Genomic DNA, 18245 nt, shown 5'->3' with positions numbered 1-18245 from the left:
TTTTACTGATTTTTGTTCATGGGCAAACACTGATCGTGTGTGTGTGCCATGAACTAGTCCGGTCTCACAGTAATGCAGTTTTGGGTGCACCAAGTGCTACTTCCATAGGGGCAGAAGGCAATAGCCCTGGCCAGACATTACATGACACGAGCATGGTGATGTCAGCATACTAGTTTGGTGTTTAGTATTAATCAGTAGTGTGAACAGGCCATTTTAGCCTTTGCCAGTCATGTCAAGTTCTGTTGCGAATTCAACTCACCCTTGACCAACATGGTGATAGCATGTAGCGCTGGGCAGCGTGTGATAGTTGTGTGTGGTGCTATACGTGTGTGCCCGTGCATGGTACATGATATGGAGGCCAGTGGGTTGCATTGTGGAAGCCATGAGCCTAAAAAGGCTTGTTGGAGGAGAGCACTGTGCCCCTCCCTCCAGGCAGAAATGTTAGCATTCTACATCTCCTAAGTGCGGAGTTGGAAACATGCAGTGGAGGAAGGGGAGCAGAACATACTCTGCGTACATCAAAGGCCTCTGATTTCAGGAAGGGTCAATGGTCATTTAGGCCTAGGCTCATTGTAAAGAGGGATAGTGGGTCTGATTAGTTTGGCAATGTAAAACCAGTGAATCATGATAGAGGGGAAGGTTTAGACCTCTGAACCTTTGTGAGGCATATTTCAGTGAAGTTCAGTCAGTTCACTGGGGGGGAGGGGGGTCACGGTTTGCATTTGGTGGCTTGTACCTTTATTTACCTTACACTATCTCCCTGCAATGCCCTTGACTCGACCTGCGCTACCAGTGAGTCCATTTGCTGAAGAGATAGTACTTAACCAAGTTGGTCAGGACCCATAGTAGGTTGGGCCTCTGAATAGAAGCAGTAAAAGGACACAACCTCCATGGTTGGGCTGAGTAATCCCCGCTTACCCTTGGCCCTTAGAAATGGGACGGGACTCCGCACAATTTAAAGCATACCCAACAGGAGAACTTGATGAATGTAATGTCTGCAGAAAACAACCTGGTTAATCTTTTGAGGTGGGAAAGTTTGTGTGAAGGTAGGGCTGCTCTAACCTTTAAAGGAACTGGAGATGGCTCCTATATTGATTATATGTATTGTCTGTGGGTCTATATTTTGACTCCAATTCTACCTTTTCTATGGACTGGAACACGTTTAGTGATCATAACCCTTTGATTGTCAGTTTTCGATTGATCACTGAGAAAGTTGCATCTTATCACCACTTGAGGAATAAAGTAAAGACCTCTGACCCGGGACAAAGACTGATGGCGGAAAATTATCCCAGAGTTGTTTTTAAAGAATCTGGCGATTTCCAGTTCTTCTGAAACCTTGGCTTGCCTGGATGCAGAGGCTTCTGCCGTTAGCATTCTACCTGGATATTAGAAGATGAGCATTTTTATTAATTCTGCCCTCTCAATAAAAAGCAAGCCAGGCTCCCAATTGCCCCATCATTACTTTGATAAGACCTGTACTAGGGCGTGCAGAGTACTCTTAGCACAATTAAAATCATTGCCTAGGGAAACTAGCAAAATTAAATACTGTAGGGCCGTATATAATACAGCAATCATTCATAGGAAGAAGAATTACAGGCAGAGATGTGGGAGAATCTACTCTCAGCAAGTACCAGGAAGGACAGTACACTCTTATGGAAAGTGGTTAACATTCCTTCTTTAAAGAGGAGAGTGCAACAGACCTAGCGAGCCTCGTACCATCTCAGAAATAGGAAGATCACATTTCAGTACTCTATCAGGGAGTGTGTCTGGTTGAGAGCCCTTCCCCAAGGGACCAGGCAGCTAAACTATTGTTGCACTGGGGAGAGGTTAGAGACGCTATAGAATCCCTAACAAGGGGCAAGGCTCCTGGGGCAAATGGAATCCCGGGTGATTTGTTTAAAGCCCATGTGGATCTATGGGCTCCTCTTCTTACACTGTATTTTAATGCAGCTATCGGTCAAACACTCCCAGAGTCCTGGCAAAACTCAGTTATTGTTCCACTTTTCAAGAAGGGAAACAGGAATAACCCTTACTGTTAGACCAATTAATTTAACCATCCCCAGTAAGAAAAACGGCCCACTGGTCCAAAACTAGCCCCCACCCTTCCAACCCACGGGGGAAATTCCAGGTGCCCGCTATGGCCAGTCTGGCCCTGAATTTAATAAATACTGAAGTTAAAATCATAGGCAGGGCCATCTTGAATAGACTGACTCAGTGGACTGAAGAACAGAATATATCTGGTCTGATACTCAGTAAGGGTTTAGCGGAGGAAGGGTACTGTCAAACAGAATCTTAACCTCCACCTTATAATTAATAAATATGTTCAGGCAAAGAAAGGCTCTCTCCTTCTTGCCTTCATGGATCTCAGCTCTGCATTCGATTTGGTCAAATGGGAAAAACGTATGTCCCGAGCTGGGGTCCATGTGGATGGATGTGTGTTTGGTCAGTTTACTTAGGGATCTTCACCGCGGATTAACGGCATCAATACATTTTGGTAATAATGGTGAATGTACAAATAATTTTGCACTTATTAAGGGGGTTAGGCAGGGTTCCATACTAGCCCCCTTTCTTTTTATTATAGATGTGAATCGGCTTGGGAAGGCCCTCACGGTTAAGGGTGTAGATGTCCCAAGAGCCGGTGACAGATTGGTCCCCGGTCTTTTATATGCAGACGATGCGGTTTTAATTGCACGTACAGCCAGATCTTTACAGCAGCTTTTAACCCTTTTTGTTGATTTTATGAACTGCTTGGATCTGAGCACCAATTTTAGCAAATCACGTTATGATCCTAGGACCAAAGAACATAGAAAGTGCCACTCTTTTGGCCCAGTGCCATATTTTAAGTAAGGTGGATAACTTTACATACTTGGGCATCATATTAGACTGTGAACTTAGCTGGCAACCATTAATTAAGAAGAACACAGGTTCCTTTCTGAGATCTTGTGCAGGCGTGAAGGAATTATTTTCCCGTTTGGGCCAGAAGCCTCTGAAAATTATGCTGGATATATACTAAGGCAAATGCATACCAATTGCAACCTTTGGCAGTGAAATATCGGGTTATGCGAATATAGACCAACTGATGATAGAGAATAAATATCAGAGGACTTTTGGGATTGGGACAATATATCTCCACTGAAATTATACATGAGGAATTAGGTATATATTATGTTATGTTACGGCCCCTCTGGTCTCGTGTATTGTTTGATTAAAAGGTTCTAAGCCTGAACAGATTAATCATACTTGAATGCATTAAATTAGACAATATATGGAATAAACCATGGCTGGTTTACATCAGAGATAATTTTATAAACTTATGAAGACCAGAGTTATTTTCTAATCCATCTAATATTACCAAACAAGATATGGCCTGGTTTAAGGAAGCATTTAATGTAAGAATGGCTGCTGAGAGAGAAGCTTTTTATTGGCCAAATCATACTTTAAAAATGTATCATGGTTAAGATGATTCCAGGCATAGAGCCATACTTACTCTACGAGATGCCTGTTCACTAGCGTCGTTTTAACTTTTATTTTAGGCTGGGTCTATTTCATCAGTTGTTGTATCCGGAGGGAAGATGGTGCAAGTGTAGCGATCCTCCATATTGTTCCTGTAAATTGTCTTTTAAGTGCGATACTTTGAACATCGTGATATGTAGTATGTTTGCACATCTTCGTCAAAAAATTGGAAACTTTTTTTTAAATGGGTTACTTTGATCAGGTCAGGCCAGCTTTTTTGTTTCTACAATTTTTAAATTCACAGTTAATGTGTGATAAACTATCAATGTTTCTTATGGGGGTTCATAAAGCAGTAAGATAGGGGATACCACTAGTGATATCGTATGCCATATAAATCTATTCATGTAATTTTTTTTTTATCTTTGATTCTTTTATGTACTTGAATGATTTTGTTGCAACATCGAATATAAGTCTTATGTGATTATATTAGAATAAGAACAGCTGGGAGAAATGTATCAGTATAGTGACATCCATTTGTGTTTTTTTATTGCTTGAAAATTATATTCGTTCAATCATTGAAGTGTATATTTTTACCCGACATATTTCAGAGAGTACTCTTGAGGTGCCCATACTAGAAAATAATATAGATAACACGGGTGACATAGCGGACCCTTAATGAGCCCACTTCCAAGGACTTTTTTTCTGAGGTTTTTGCCCCTACAGTTTCATCTTAGTATTGTGGTAGCATTTTGACAGTTGATGTATTATGACTGTAATTGATTTATATACGTACACTGCTATGACAGATGATTCAGATCGATCATGTTTTTATGTATTTATAATGTTTCTGTGCTGTGCACTTTTATGGTTCATTGAACCGAAATAAAGTTGGTTGACTGACATTTGGTGTAGGAGTGCTCAGTTCTATTCGGTTGTAAAATGTGGTATTTTGTTAATATAAATCAATCACTGTGTGATGCACTGGGTGCTTGAGCGCAGTGTGTCAACTATAAATATGAAAATGCTCTGAAGATTGTTATGCTTTGGTATTCCTCATGAGGAATGACATATTAGGGACATCAAGGTGGTGTTCGGATTACTCACCAGCAATCTTCATTGCTCATAATTCTACTCATGCTTCTCCCAGTCACCACAAGCCGGTGCACCCTGCCCCGAGTAGGTCGGCCTTCAGTATATACTTGGTGTCAAGAAAACACTGGGAACGTTGGCCTATTTAAAGGGGTGGGCGGAGCTCTATTCTCCGTTTCCTGAAACTTTTTCTGCGTGAAACACCCTCAGGAGTAATGACTGGGACAAAGATGAGTAGTCCTAGGAAAAATTTTAATTTTTAAATTAACGGCGAGTAATCAGATCATCATGTCAATACACCATTTTTCTGCATTTCGTACTGCACTGTATATATCCTGTTCACATTCAGCACTTGTTTTGCACCTTCTCTCACCACATCACTTGCGCTGTTGGAACAAATTGTTTGTTCATGAACTTTGATAGCGTGTTCGACATCATAGCATGTAAAGAACCTATAGATTTATCCTTTAATGTAGATCTTGATTGATTTAATTTTGTTGTTTTTGCTTTTGTGGTTCATACTGTTTGACTTTACTTCTCTTCGCTTTTCATCGATTATTACTGAAAGGTTGGAGTATTGCTATTCAGTAAACCTAGAATCAATTCTGTACCCGACAGAACCAACATTTTCCATATTCTTTTTTTTCCACCATATTAATACAGTCATCATTTTGTTGGCAACAAGTTGAGAATTTTACAGCCGGACTCGGGTCTATACACTAAAGCACCATGGTACAAGACGTTAGAACACTACAGCACACTAACAATTCTGATAGCATGTTATATTATAGCATGGAACCTTCACTGCACGCAGAGTGTTCCTACATGAAGCACAACAATTTCCCGTTAGGACAACAACTGATTTTGTCCCGTTGAGAAATTAGGTTTCATGGCACTACAACAAGTTCCTCTTCCAAACGGCCTGTAAAACTCATTGTTTTTCATTCAAGATATTTAGCAAGTTGGTGCAATAAAATGGGCCTTTGTTCTCGGTTTTTAAGTGGATTCCTTAGTGGAAAACATCACAAAACCAAATTTGAGAGGGTCAGCTTTGCTCATTAAACATCCACTTAATTTATTTATTAATGCATTTCTATATAGTATGTGCATTGTCCAAAGAGGACTTTAAATTGAAATCTAATGTTACCTGGGGGATATTAGCACAAAAAGCGATGTAGTTAAAATAGTCATTCATAGCTCAAAGGCCTTGGAGCCATATACTTAAAAAAATATTATATTACATGAGAAACAAGCATTGGTATAGCCAATAGGTCTCGCTTTTGGGATCTTATAAGTATTTAGTTATGCAGCACAATATCCTTGGTGCAACAACATCAACTGTTGCGTGGCTAAACACTTATAAGGTCCCTAAGGCGAAACCTATTGGCTATGCCAATGCTTGTCTTTAGTTTTCTACGACTTCTATAAGAGCAGGCATTGACCTGACTTGCTGAGAACTGAATGCAGCATTTCCCTGGGCCTGTGACTACTTTGGCTGGGGTTGTGGGGGCGGTGTCTCAACAACATCAGCCAAATGGTGCTCGCCCCCCCAATCACAAATGAGGCCCAGACTCTTGTTGTCTCTTCCGGCTAGTGATAGTGGAAAAGTATGTTACAAAGTGACACCCACAGTACGTAACAGAAGGTCTCCAGCATATATCACAGAACACACGTAGCTATATGTTCACCTAGTCAGAAAGTCTTCCATAACTATATCGCCGCATCCACTGGCAGACTCTTCTTTGACACGTGCCCCCTCACATGTTCTAACTCCTAACTGCTTTTTGTCGCTTTCTGACGTTTAGTTTGTGACTGTCACCCTGACCCTACAAAAGGAAAATTCGAAATTTCTGTGTAAGCATACAAAAGATGAAATAATAAAAACTTAGCTCCGAGGGGCGGGTCAAGGGGGGGGGGGGGGGGGGGAAGAAACTAAATGAATAGCAAGACTTGTGGTTGAAAACAACAACAAGGTAGATAAAAATTAAAAGCAGAAATAAGTAGACTTTAAACAGAAACCGTTAGCCTGTTTACCCGAGTGATTTGCTGGAGCAGGTATTCTGGGAATGCTAATCACTAAGGGTGGGCGTAGTTCGCGAAGTAGCACTTCGCGAAGCTACGCAAAGTGAAGTTCGCACTACGCGAGCTACGCGTAGCACTTCGCGAACTGCGAAGTAACATGTTCGCACTGTGCAAGATGTTGTTTTCAATGATTGCACAGTGCGGACAAGCAACCGGCACTGTGCAATCATTGAAAATGGCATCTTGCACAGTGCGAGCTGTAGTTTTCTGCTGCTCGAGTAGATTTTTACTCGAGCTGCAGCTTTCTCAACGCGAACTGGTAGTTTCTCATCGCGAGCGGTCGCGAGCATACGCGACCCCTCGCAATGAGAAACCTGACCTTCTCGCGTTGGGAATCTCGCCGGGAGGTTTATTTTCCATGCTCGCGATCAAGGAAAAAGTCTCGCCAGGATGTCATTTTGCTTGCTCGCGGTCGCCAACTTGACGTTGAGGACCGCGAGCAAGCAAAAAATGACCGCAACACTACGCTACGCGTGTTCGCACTGTGCTACGTGCAGTTTGCGTAGCGCGAACTTCGCAAACTACGCGAGCGTAGCGTAGTGCTTCGCCCAGGCCTACTAATCACAATACTGCATCACCCAATCAAAGTAAATGACGACTGTACTGATGCTGAGCGGCCTCTTGTTCCGTTTCTAATTATTATTCTCACCCTCCTCGCACAAACAATGTTGCCATGGTTAGCGCATAGTTCAGTGTTCCGCATTTGCAAGGCATTACCACAGCAACTAATGCTCTCTCCATTCAATTAGGCCCTCTCCAGCCCCTCTCAAGAGAAACGCTTGCACTCCGCCCAGGCGCCACATCGGAGAAAATCAAAGCGAAGGAAAACTTTCAAAACACAGCACTGGAGATAGAGGTGGAGGTAGAAAAATCACACCGAACATCCGACCTCCACTGTCCGAAGCTGCTTAGTCGCGTTTTGGGCACTTGTGGGAAGGTGGGTGGCAACCACTGGGCCTGTTCAATGGCCTCCGTGAGAATGGCTGCCCTGCAAGCTAGGGCCTGAGCTAGGGAGTGGGAATGGCCTGGGGTGGTGATGCATGCCGCTGCGGGACTCGTTTGCAGGTTTTGAGCTGACAAATGCATAGGTGTGCGATCACTTTTAATTTGGTGTGTACTAAATTAAATTTTTCTGTGTATTCCGTTGAGAGCCGTTATATGTCATGTCACTGTGTTATTGTACCTGGTGCCTGTATGCGGTTCCTCGCAGGTTCTTAGTGTTGCATGTGAATGTAGCTGTGTGTGTTTCTACATGAACTGAGTAAGAAGTGTTTTTCATGTGAGTGTTTTACATGTGATGGAGGATAAAGATGTGCATGTGTTTTATACATATAAGAAAATGAGGCTAAGGTATGTGTCTGAGGGTTTATACTTTGTAGGGTTGTTTGATTGTACCGAGTGTGCAAATGTCTATGTCTGTGGAGGCAGGCTGTGTATGATGCGTGCTGGGCACAGCTGACAAGTTAGGGATGCGGATTGAAGTATGGTAAAGGGTACATCTCCAGGGGTGCCCCAAAAGTTGCCCTAACTCCACTCACGCCACCCCCAAATCCCACTACACTGAGAACAGATATCACCTGTACCTGCGAAAAAGAGCGGTGCTAGGCTTTACAGAAGAACCACAGGTTACATATTGTTTGTATGCCCGGGGAGGTTAAGTGTTGTGCCCAGAATCACAGGGTGTTGACCCGATGCCGGGACTGGAGCCTGATTCCCCAGTTCCTAAGACAGCAGCTCTCACCCTAGTGCATGTACATGTCTCAAAAGTACTGGCACTCACGCTCCCAGAATGCACGCCTGCGACTGCTACACGCGCCTATTAAAGATATTGCACCTTGCTTAGAAATGCTGGTACTCTGTGCCCGACAATAGCAGTCCACTGTTCCGGGGAGGCTCTAGGCGCTGCTGTTGGTGCACCTTTAAGGTACCGGAGCAGCGAGAAGCTGTCTATACAGTGCCCTGAGGGGGAGGGGCGGCGGGGGGAGGGCAGGCAGCGGAAAAGCATACGGGTATAGCTTCTGATTCGCCAGTGCCCCATCCCCGGCAGGCAAAAAACGTAGGAAATGTCTGTATTCCCTTGTGTTTTAAAGGTGAGTAATGCAAGTATGTACAAAAAAAGTGCCTGCGCGTTCTGGTGAGCCCGTCCAAGGCACTCCTTGGTATCTGCAACCTGGTCTCAACAGGACAGCACACAACGTTCCACATACACCACTTGTGTTGGGGATGTCTCGGCTAGGATAACAAGCCGAACATATGTCGTGCCAAGTGAGTCTCAATTATTCAGGTCAATAGGTCGATGCGCGTTAAGCTTCCGACAACGAGAGTAAAGAGTCTCAATTGTTCATGTCAGTATATCAATGCGCGTTAAGCTGACAATTACAGAGAGAAATGAGCGCAAGTGAAATGCTCGACCGTAGAGAAAACCTTTAACTGAACAGTTGAAGAAAATATTCGAGGAAAATATTCTTACCGAAACTTGGCAGCGAGAATTGTTTTAGCATCTTAGTTTGTTGAAGAAAAGTGCACAATTGTATTGTGCTGTAGGAATCTTAAATGTTCTTGCCGGTATATACATTCGCATCAAGCTGCCAATGGTGAAAAAAAACAAGAAAAACAAGACAAGCCCGGCGGAGCGTGGCGTGCGCGCTTGGCGGGGGCGGGGAAGCGCATTCCAGGCGGGGGAGCGGACCCTTTGAACTGCGATGCCAAACGGATTGCATGGCGGCACGATGCGCGTGATTGTGCGCGTGCTCGCCATGCAATCCGCTTTTCGGAGCACTTTTGGGAGCCCCTTACAATAGTCTCGCTTTGCGATCGCTTACGCGATAGCAAGGCGAGACCTAAAAAAGGAGCAGACCTCTGCAAAAATAGTGAATAAAAAAGGAAAAGGAAAGTTGGCCGATAGCTGGGCAAAAATTCTGTGCAGTACATTCATCACGACCACCCAGACAATATTTACATGCAAAGGATATTAATACAGGATCAGTGATTAGAGTAGTGACAGTTGTGTGACGCTGAAAATAGAGCAGTGGAGGAAAGCAAAAACAGAGTATGGATGTAGAGCGCAGAAGGTAAAAGAAGGAGCCAAGAGAGGAGAACTGAAATGGAAGAGCAATCATGGGAGAGTTCTAAAGAGGAGTAAAAAGTACATCAGGGAAGAAATCCACAACGGATACAAGCTACAAGCAATCGGGTAGATTCAAGCACGTTTAACATTATTTTTGGAACAGAAGAATTTTCATATGTCTTGAATGTATACAGCAGGACAGTGGCAAGTAAACCCAGGGGTAACGTTGTCAATTCTAGTAACACTGCCTGAAAATGATGCCATTGTGGGTTCCCTTTAAAATGCCAAGGGTTCTCATGGATACTTCTACTTGCACATGTTGTATAATCCTAGGTGTTGGACTGGATTCAGAGAATTCTTCCAGCAATGCTCTGTGCACCGGTAGGTGGTGTTGTAGGCTCTGTGGTGACACTGTTCTACCCCAAAAGTGAGAGAACTGAGCAGGGCCGGACTGGCCGTAGCGGGCACCGGGCAATCCCCCGGTGCGCCGCACAGGTGGGGGCCAGTTTTGGCCCCCCCGGGGCCGTTTTTGTTACAGGCAGTTTTTGCAGCATAGCGGCAAAATCGGCCCTGTAACAAAATCGGCCGAAAACCGGCCCTCGCAAAGAGCTCGGCGGCACCCCCAAGCCCCCGGGGGCCGGCCGAGCACTTTGCCAGGGCCGGTTTTGGTTCCCAGTCCGGCCCTGGAACTGAGTCATATACAAGATCCACCCCTGCACATTGATGTCAGATCATTTTATTCTTTGTCCTTTGACGTGGTCCGAAGCTCTGCTCCAAATTTGGTTGGCCTTGTGTCAAACACTAGCGTAACAAACCTTGAGGGGTCCTCCCTGCAAGGCACCTGGGGGGGGGCCTCTGGGCTCAATCAGGAGCCCTGCAGCCAGGGTGCTGTGCTGAGGGGGCAACCTGGAGCTTGCCCCCCCCCCCCGCACCGTGGGGGCTGTGGGGGCCTGTGTTACGCCCCTGGACTCAAACTTTTGACAGTGTCTTATGCAACCATGTTCCCACTGAAAACAAGGAGATAGAAGTCAGGAAGCAGACGTCAGTCACTGGCGATGATGCATTTTTTGAGAAATTTGACACCAAAACCATGGTTATGCCTCGGTGAAACCTGAAACTGGTATTGGCACTTTTAATGCATTGGCCAATACCACACATGCACAGCTGTTCATGCCTCGTGATCATTAAAGCAGTCTTCCTCATTGTGACTAAGCCAGCGCTTCGCTTTAGTGAACTATGGGCGCTCTCTGTACAATGCCGGACATCTCCTTTTACTGCACTAGGGCAGTCTTCCTACTGAAGGTCGTGACTCCCTTCCACTCTGGCCAATCGATTACACCCTGGAGTGGATGATCAGCGCTTTGTGGATTTCTTAGGGGCAAAGAAAGTGAAGGGTTTCAAAAGAGGCCACTGTAAAGCTGGATGGTCCCCAGTACACCTCCAGAAGAAATGTAATGCACCAAAAAGCCGAAGGATTGCTCAAAGTAAATGGAAAGTCCTTAAAATATTGCACTTTCCCCTTTTGAAAAATAAACTGATCTCTACTAATACTAGTAAAGAAAAAAAACAAAAGAAAACCAGCTATCTAGGCTATTCCTGTTTGTAGAGCAAACAAAGTCAGAAGAGCAGTGTTAACAAATGCAAAAGTCTGAAGATTTTACACAAATGTATTCCAGTGCTAGCTGTTGGAACTGGAATTGCAAAACGCACGCAGATGTCTGGTTGATCTCCAAAAGAGGAGGCAGTCCCATGAAGAGGAGCAGGCCTCAGAAAAGTAGGACTTTCACTCTTGTGCATACATACATCAGCCTAGTAGGGCAGTAGCAATCCGACACTTCCTTCGTCAGAGCTTTGAAGGTGGCCCTTTCTCAATGACCATTAGCTCGGACTTCAGCATAGCGGTAGAGTTAGTGCTGTGTGCCACTTGTCTCAAAGGCCACTAGCAACCACTGGTATGAACAGGAAACCAATCCTACTCCCCAGAAAGTCAAATCATTAACTGCTGCCGCTGCACACTTGAGGAAGAGTGAACTTTAAGACAAACTCACCCAGGGATTTGAGTGGGCCGGGTCTCCCCGGTGTAGAGCACCGGCATTTTTCAAAACTGGTCTCTATCGGGCTCTGTTTGGTGCCCTGACACAGGCGGTCCGTTTTCTCCAGGCTGCAGTGACACCATGCCAGGTGAGTTGTAGGGGAAGGGAAATCCTTTAACTAGTCATTTTTTCTCTGGATTTCCCTGCTCTTTTTGAAATTCAAGAGCAGTAACATCTCGTGGCATCACCAGGGCTTTAAGTGGAAGCTTTTTCAATATTATATTCAAGCTATAGTTGCTTATTTATCTTATGCAACTAACAACCATTGACAAAGCCAATAGGGCTCGAGTCGGGGTACCACGCGGGTAGACGGCGTCCCTCCACTTATTTTACCGGGTTTTAGCGGGTGGACGCCGTCCACCCTGCCCAAAAGATGGAGCCGGTACCCGAGCCTGCGCGCGCGCTCAGCACTCACCAAACCTAACCTTCTATTGTCGAGAGAGGGCGAACAGAGCTCTTTAAGTTGTTTCACGTTGATGGAGCCGTTCAGTATGACAGACGGGCGCTCGTGGCCGTATATTAGAAAAGGTCAGTATGTGTTTATGCATTTCAGACGGAGACCGGCAAATTTACTGTGGGCAATAAATACGCACCGAACAAGCGCATCTTTAATTTCCCCGCTCCTTTGAGTGTCAATACGGTGACTAATTCCAACGTAAACATTCTCCTTTTCCCTTTGAACCTGCCCCCATGCCTTCTAACCTTTGTTAATTAGTGGGGACTCCATCTCGTGACGTCACTTCCGGCTGGGAGGTCACTTCCGGTGACACCACCTAACTTGGAGCGTCCCCCCACTTCTTTTTTTAGGACTTGTGCCCTGCCAATAGTAGGTATGATGTTACTTGTTACATCATATCTGGATGCAATGAAAGAAACAGCAAAATACAAGTCGGGCGGCACATTATGCTAAACCCCGATTTCTAGCTTATGTATTTTTAAGGCACGCCCTTAATTTAATTGGCCACGCCCCATCGAAAGCCCCCCCCAGTTTTTTCATCCCACTTAAAGCCCTGACCTCACCTTAAAGTTGGACTGGTTTCACTTCCTTTGTAGGAGCCGGAATTGCTGCTGCTCGCCGATGACGCTCCGTAGCCGTCATGATTGTTCACAGGGCTGACTGGATTCCTTCCCAGCATGGACATAAGGTCCTTGTCACGTGACACAGGTGGGCTAGTTCCTGCCTTGTGAGCTGAACAACTCGCTGTGCCTCTTCCGTGACAGCTGCGGCTAAGAAAGACAAACGTAAACAAGTCATATTAACATATCAGCTACTCAATGAATACTAATGCGGGTGCATTCGTATGTAAAAATGGGTGCATGACAAAGCACTGGAGACAACACGTTCTAAAGCATCAAATAATAAATGCATTTAAAATAATGTCACTGCTGTAGATAGTGGCTGCAATGTTCAGAAATACAGTATTTCAAAAATGTACTATGGTCGATGGGAAAGGGTCTGAAATACTGTACATTTTATGCTGCTGAATTAAAACGCAAATCCACTGAATTCCTAGAGGGTAAATGCAATATTTGTTTTAGTTAAGTCCTGGTGCAGCTTGTAACTATGTCAAAGTTTAATTAATGCAATGTTCACATAATGACTTATCGTTTGCAGAGTGAAACAGCTAGCTTTGCTATTGGCTGGGAAGCAGAGTCATGCTTCAGAAAGGATGTGTGTGTTTTTTTCTCTATTTTAATGACATTTGCTAGTTTTCTTATTTGAAGCTTGTAAACATGTATCGAATATTCGCAGAAATCTTTCTAGTCGTGCCTGGCATCAAGTTTATTCAGCGATCTTTCACATCTGTCTAGAGTGCAAACGTTTCAGAGGAGCTCTGTAAAAGTAAACATTTACAAAAAGTTGCTTGGGAGACATTTTCTTGAATGAAGGCCATATAAAGAGAACACCGGAAGAGCAAAAGAGACCAATCAAATGGTCATAAAAACGAAACGCTTGCTTTTATCCCCACCCATCCCGGATTCCGATTCGCTGCTACTTTCCCCCCTTTGATGTGCCGCTCTTGCTGGGATTTTTTTTTTTTTAATAACAAATATAGACCTACAAATATCACCACAATGCTGCAGACGAACCACCACCACCTGGGACTGATCAAAGAGTGATATACGGCACGTGGCACATTAACATGTCATGTCAGCAAAACGATGCCGACAGCAAGAACGAGGGCAATCCGCGCACGGATTGTTGTAAGCAACTGCTGATGGCATGCATTTTGTTTCTCCCGATGGATTCAGGTTCTTGAATGAGGATGATTTGTTGTGTCAACCGCGCTCTGCGATGGATTGGTGAACCTGGTGATCTAAACAACTTCTCAAAGGACACAAAGCGGACACTTTCATCTAATCATGGTCCTGAGGATGGTCTCATTTATTACACAGGAGACCGAAACAGACGTGTTTTCAATTTCACTACATGCAACCTATGAAGTTTAAATGCACTGGGCCTCAAATCAAGAACTGTGACTTAAGAACTTTGGGGGTATGTTGGGGGGCTAGGGGGGTAGGGGTCATTTGAGTGTTGTATGCTAGACAATGTCCCTTTTAGCCATCCATGTTTTAACAATGCTTTGTAATCGATGTTATTTGTTGTTTTCTTGTCATAATAAAAAAAACTTATTCACATGTTCGCCTCAGGAAATATTTTCTCTCAAGCAATTGAATGATTATATGACAATAGCAATTAAATGAATATTTTCTTCATGTTTAAATTTATTATAACAATTATATGCTCTTCTGAACGAATCCTTTGTTGGAAATGGCCCTTTTTGCAGGGTTATCCCCAAACCTTTTGCTTCTTCCTCCTATTTTTATCTGACCTGTGTTTGTTGGCTATAGGACTCTGGGCACTTTACCACTGCTAATCAGTGCTAAAGTGCATATGCTCTCTGTGTGAATTGGTATTCCGATTGGTTATCCATGATCGGCATATTTGAATTACCAGTAGGTCTCTATTAAAGTGCACTGAGTGTGCCAGGGCTGCTAAATCAAATGCGACTAGTGGGCCTGCAGCACTGGTTGTGCCACCCACATGAGTAGACCTGAAAAGAGGTCTTGGGCCTGCCACTGCAGTGCCTGCGCGCAGTTTGTTAACTGCCATGTCGACTTGGCAAGTGCACCCACTTGCCAGGCCCCAACCTTCCCTTTTCATACACATAGGAAACCCCTATAGTACGTCCCAGGTACCACCCTGTGCAGGGTGCAGTGTATGTGAAAGGTAGGACATGTTGGTGTGTGTAATGTCCGGATAGTGAAATACTGCCAATTTCGTTTTTCACTAGTGAAAGGCTATCTTACCCCATAGGACTGAATGGGGAATACTTTGTAACATTTTACAAGCATATCTTCCCATAACGATAAGATAAAAATGGAGTTTAGTACCCCTGAACTCAGAATTTAATAACATCTTTTAGTAAAGATGTTTTCTAAATTATGGGTTTGAAAATAGCACTTTTAGAAAGTGGCTCTTTTCTTGTTCAACCCTCCTGTGTGCCTCTGCCGGATTGTGAATTGACTGCCTGGCTTTCGAGTGACAGGGACCTGGGAGGTGCAGTGGCTCCAAGAGTCTGTATGAGTCAGTACTAGGCTGAATAGGTCTGATATGCATTTGGAGTGGCGGGAGGAGTAGTACACGTACCTGAATAGGGCTGTGCCTGCCTTCCACAATGCTGTCTCCTACCCCCTGTGGTGTGTCTGGGACCAAGGCCCACACTGACAAAGGATGATGTTGTGCACTGGAAGAGTGCTCCCAGAAGAGGTTTGAACTGGGCTCAGAGCCCCTTGCACAAAGAGAACAAAGACATTTTGGGGTACAAGTATTAGACCTAAAACCCCTGAACTTTAGATCATTCCTGGAACTCAAGAGGAACCTTTGCCAAGGAGAAGAGCTGGAGAGACTGAGGAGAATTACTGCCCTTGCTGTTTGTCTGGAGTTGGTCTGCAGTTGCTGTTTCTGCCAAGGAAAGGATAAGGACTTTGCTGTGGGCTGTGTCCCCTGCGTGAAGGAGATCTCCAAGGGCCTGAAGAGTGCTGGGCTCCTGTTCTGAAGTCTCAGGGACACAAAAGACTTCCTGCAAAACTGCTGGTGATGCTGGACTCTGCCATCTGCGAGTCCTCCCCTTGCCTGAGGTGCCTACTTCCAGTTACAGGACCTCAGAGGTGGGTTTTGAAGCTAATCTCTGCAAGAGCCGGCGCAAAGCCATGCAAAGTCTCTCGGAACCAGCACCGGACGACACGAAGCCTCGCCGAGTCTCGCCAGGCGACGCAAAGTCTTGCCGCGCAGCCCCCAGCACCGACGCTGGACGGCGCGATGCCTCACAAAGCGACGCATCACTTCCGATGTGTCATGCATCGTACCTGTGCACCAAGTTTTCCACGCATCACCCGCAGAGCAGAACAGTCTTGGATTTCGACGCCTCACTTCCCCCTACAGTTCAGATTCGACGCATCACTACTTCTGTGTGCAGCAGAACTGTCGCCTCGCCTCCCAAGGACTGAGGAACGGACGCATCGCTGTGGTTTCCAACGGTTCCTTTCTGTGCGGCTGTTTGGTCTTGTGAATTTTGGCACATCTTCAGGTACTTTGTGTAAAAGTCACATATCCATAGTTTAATGGTACAGGTACTTGAAACCTTTTGAAAGTCATTTTTAACTGGGTATCTTGGATTTTAGTCGTTTTGGTCTTGCTTAGTTTAGATAAAGATATTTTATTTTTCTAAACTGGTGTGGTGTCCTTTTATGGTGTTTTCACTATGTTACTGTGAGCGTTGGTACAAACACTTCACACATTGCCTTTGGGATAAGCCTGTCTGCTCATGCCAAGCTACCAAAAGGGTGAGAAGGGGTTATCTAAAAAGTGTGCATCCCCTAGACTAGAAGGAAGGGTCCCTATTCGGACAAAGCTACCTACCTCTCCCAACTAGAGACCCCCATTTCTAACACCTTTTGTGTGCCTAGGTTAAGAATGGGGTTCCTGGTTGGCAGAGGTTTGCACCCTGTCCAAGCAGAAGCACAATTCTAGTCAGGGTAAGTGAAGGACACACTAAAAGTTTACCTGTGCTCACACTCTGGTAGCTTGGCACATACCAGTCAGTCTAAACTAAAGAGGCAATGTGTAATGTAGTTATGCACACATTCAGTAACGCATTGAAAATACCACAAAAAGTACTCTACACCAGCTTAGGCAATATTTATCTGAGCAAAACAAGACCAAAACGACAAAAATCCAATATTCACAATTCAAGATCTGAATTTCACAAGATTAAATCATAACAGTACTTAGAAGTCAATAGCTCCAACTGGGGAGATCTGGTTGCGCTTCACCGGGACAAATCCAAAAGTTCAATCCAACCGAGATGGCGTACGGGGCAGATACAGGAATCATGAAGACCTGTTGACAGTACTTTGGATGCGTAGATGCTCGGGGACGTTGTGCTGAAATCCGAAGGGGATGTATTGCTATTGTAGACGATGAATCGGTTCCAAAGTCAGGCAAAGCCAGTGATGTGTCGAGGTCAAGAGTGCAGTGTTTCAGTTCCACGGCGTTGATGTTGAACTGTTGGGCTGAAGGAGCTGCATCGGTTGGAACCAACAAAGGTCCGGGAATGCATTAGAGTCTGTTGCAGGGATTCTGCTTATACACAGAACTATGCGTAGAACCCCAGGACCTCAGTGAGTTGTGGTGTACCAGAAACTCACCTCAGAACCCAGAACCCAGTATCCGGCTAGCATAAGTGTCCCATTCGTTATCCGAGATTTAGCTCGGCGGTCCCAATGAAAAGACAACCCAGAACAAGCGACTCAGTACATACTCAGGAATGGTGGGAATCGGAAATACCTGTTCGTATATTATTCTCTCATCAGTCCACAACAAGAATCAACAGAGACACAGTGAAAATAAAAAGAGTTTATTTTTATAGACCACGTGTCCTAATATGCAGTACTTTGGCTAATACAAGCAGACAAATGATTAAAATCAAAACCATCAGCATAGTTACAATTCCATAGAATATAAAAGGGGTGATCATGTTATAATGACAGTGGATACTACCACCTTCCCTTTACTAAGAAGCTAATATTATTATTAGACTAACAGAAGGTCTCTTAGGCTTGAATAGGGGACCCCATACCTCAAAGATCAGCTTAGTGAAATCACATCACAGGAGCATCAGGAGTCTTCTCGCAGGAAGGCTCGTCTTCGGTCTGAATAATAAACATGATGTCTGTGATATTAAAAGCACCAACTTTCAGGTATGTGCAGCTGCTCGTGTGTTATGACTAAATAGTGGGTCGATCAACCTAGAGTGGAAAACATGCATTGTCTAACAACTCAGACTGTTTGTCACATCGTGTGCAGACCAAGGTCGCTTCGCAGAGCTCGGGATGGTAACAGATTGCTCTCGTGTGAGGCAAAACTCGAGTCAGCAGTTTGTTTAAGCAATAACATG

General features: G+C 44.7%; 1 protein-coding gene across 1 annotated transcript in view; it reads right to left on the bottom strand.

Moving 5' to 3' along the window:
* Positions 1 to 18245, bottom strand: part of SYBU (syntabulin) — a 208833-nt gene that overhangs the window by 26844 nt on the left and 163744 nt on the right. The window contains exon 5 of the mRNA XM_085605080.1: positions 12805 to 13011. Coding sequence (XP_085461206.1) covers positions 12805 to 13011 — 207 coding nt within the window. The remainder of the gene's footprint in view (positions 1 to 12804; positions 13012 to 18245) is intronic.

Source organism: Triturus cristatus, chromosome 5_1 (genome assembly GCF_964204655.1).
Source record: "Triturus cristatus chromosome 5_1, aTriCri1.1, whole genome shotgun sequence".
NCBI lineage: Eukaryota > Metazoa > Chordata > Amphibia > Caudata > Salamandridae > Triturus > Triturus cristatus.
Note: the sequence above shows the minus strand (reverse complement) of the source record. Positions and strands in the feature narration are given on the sequence as shown.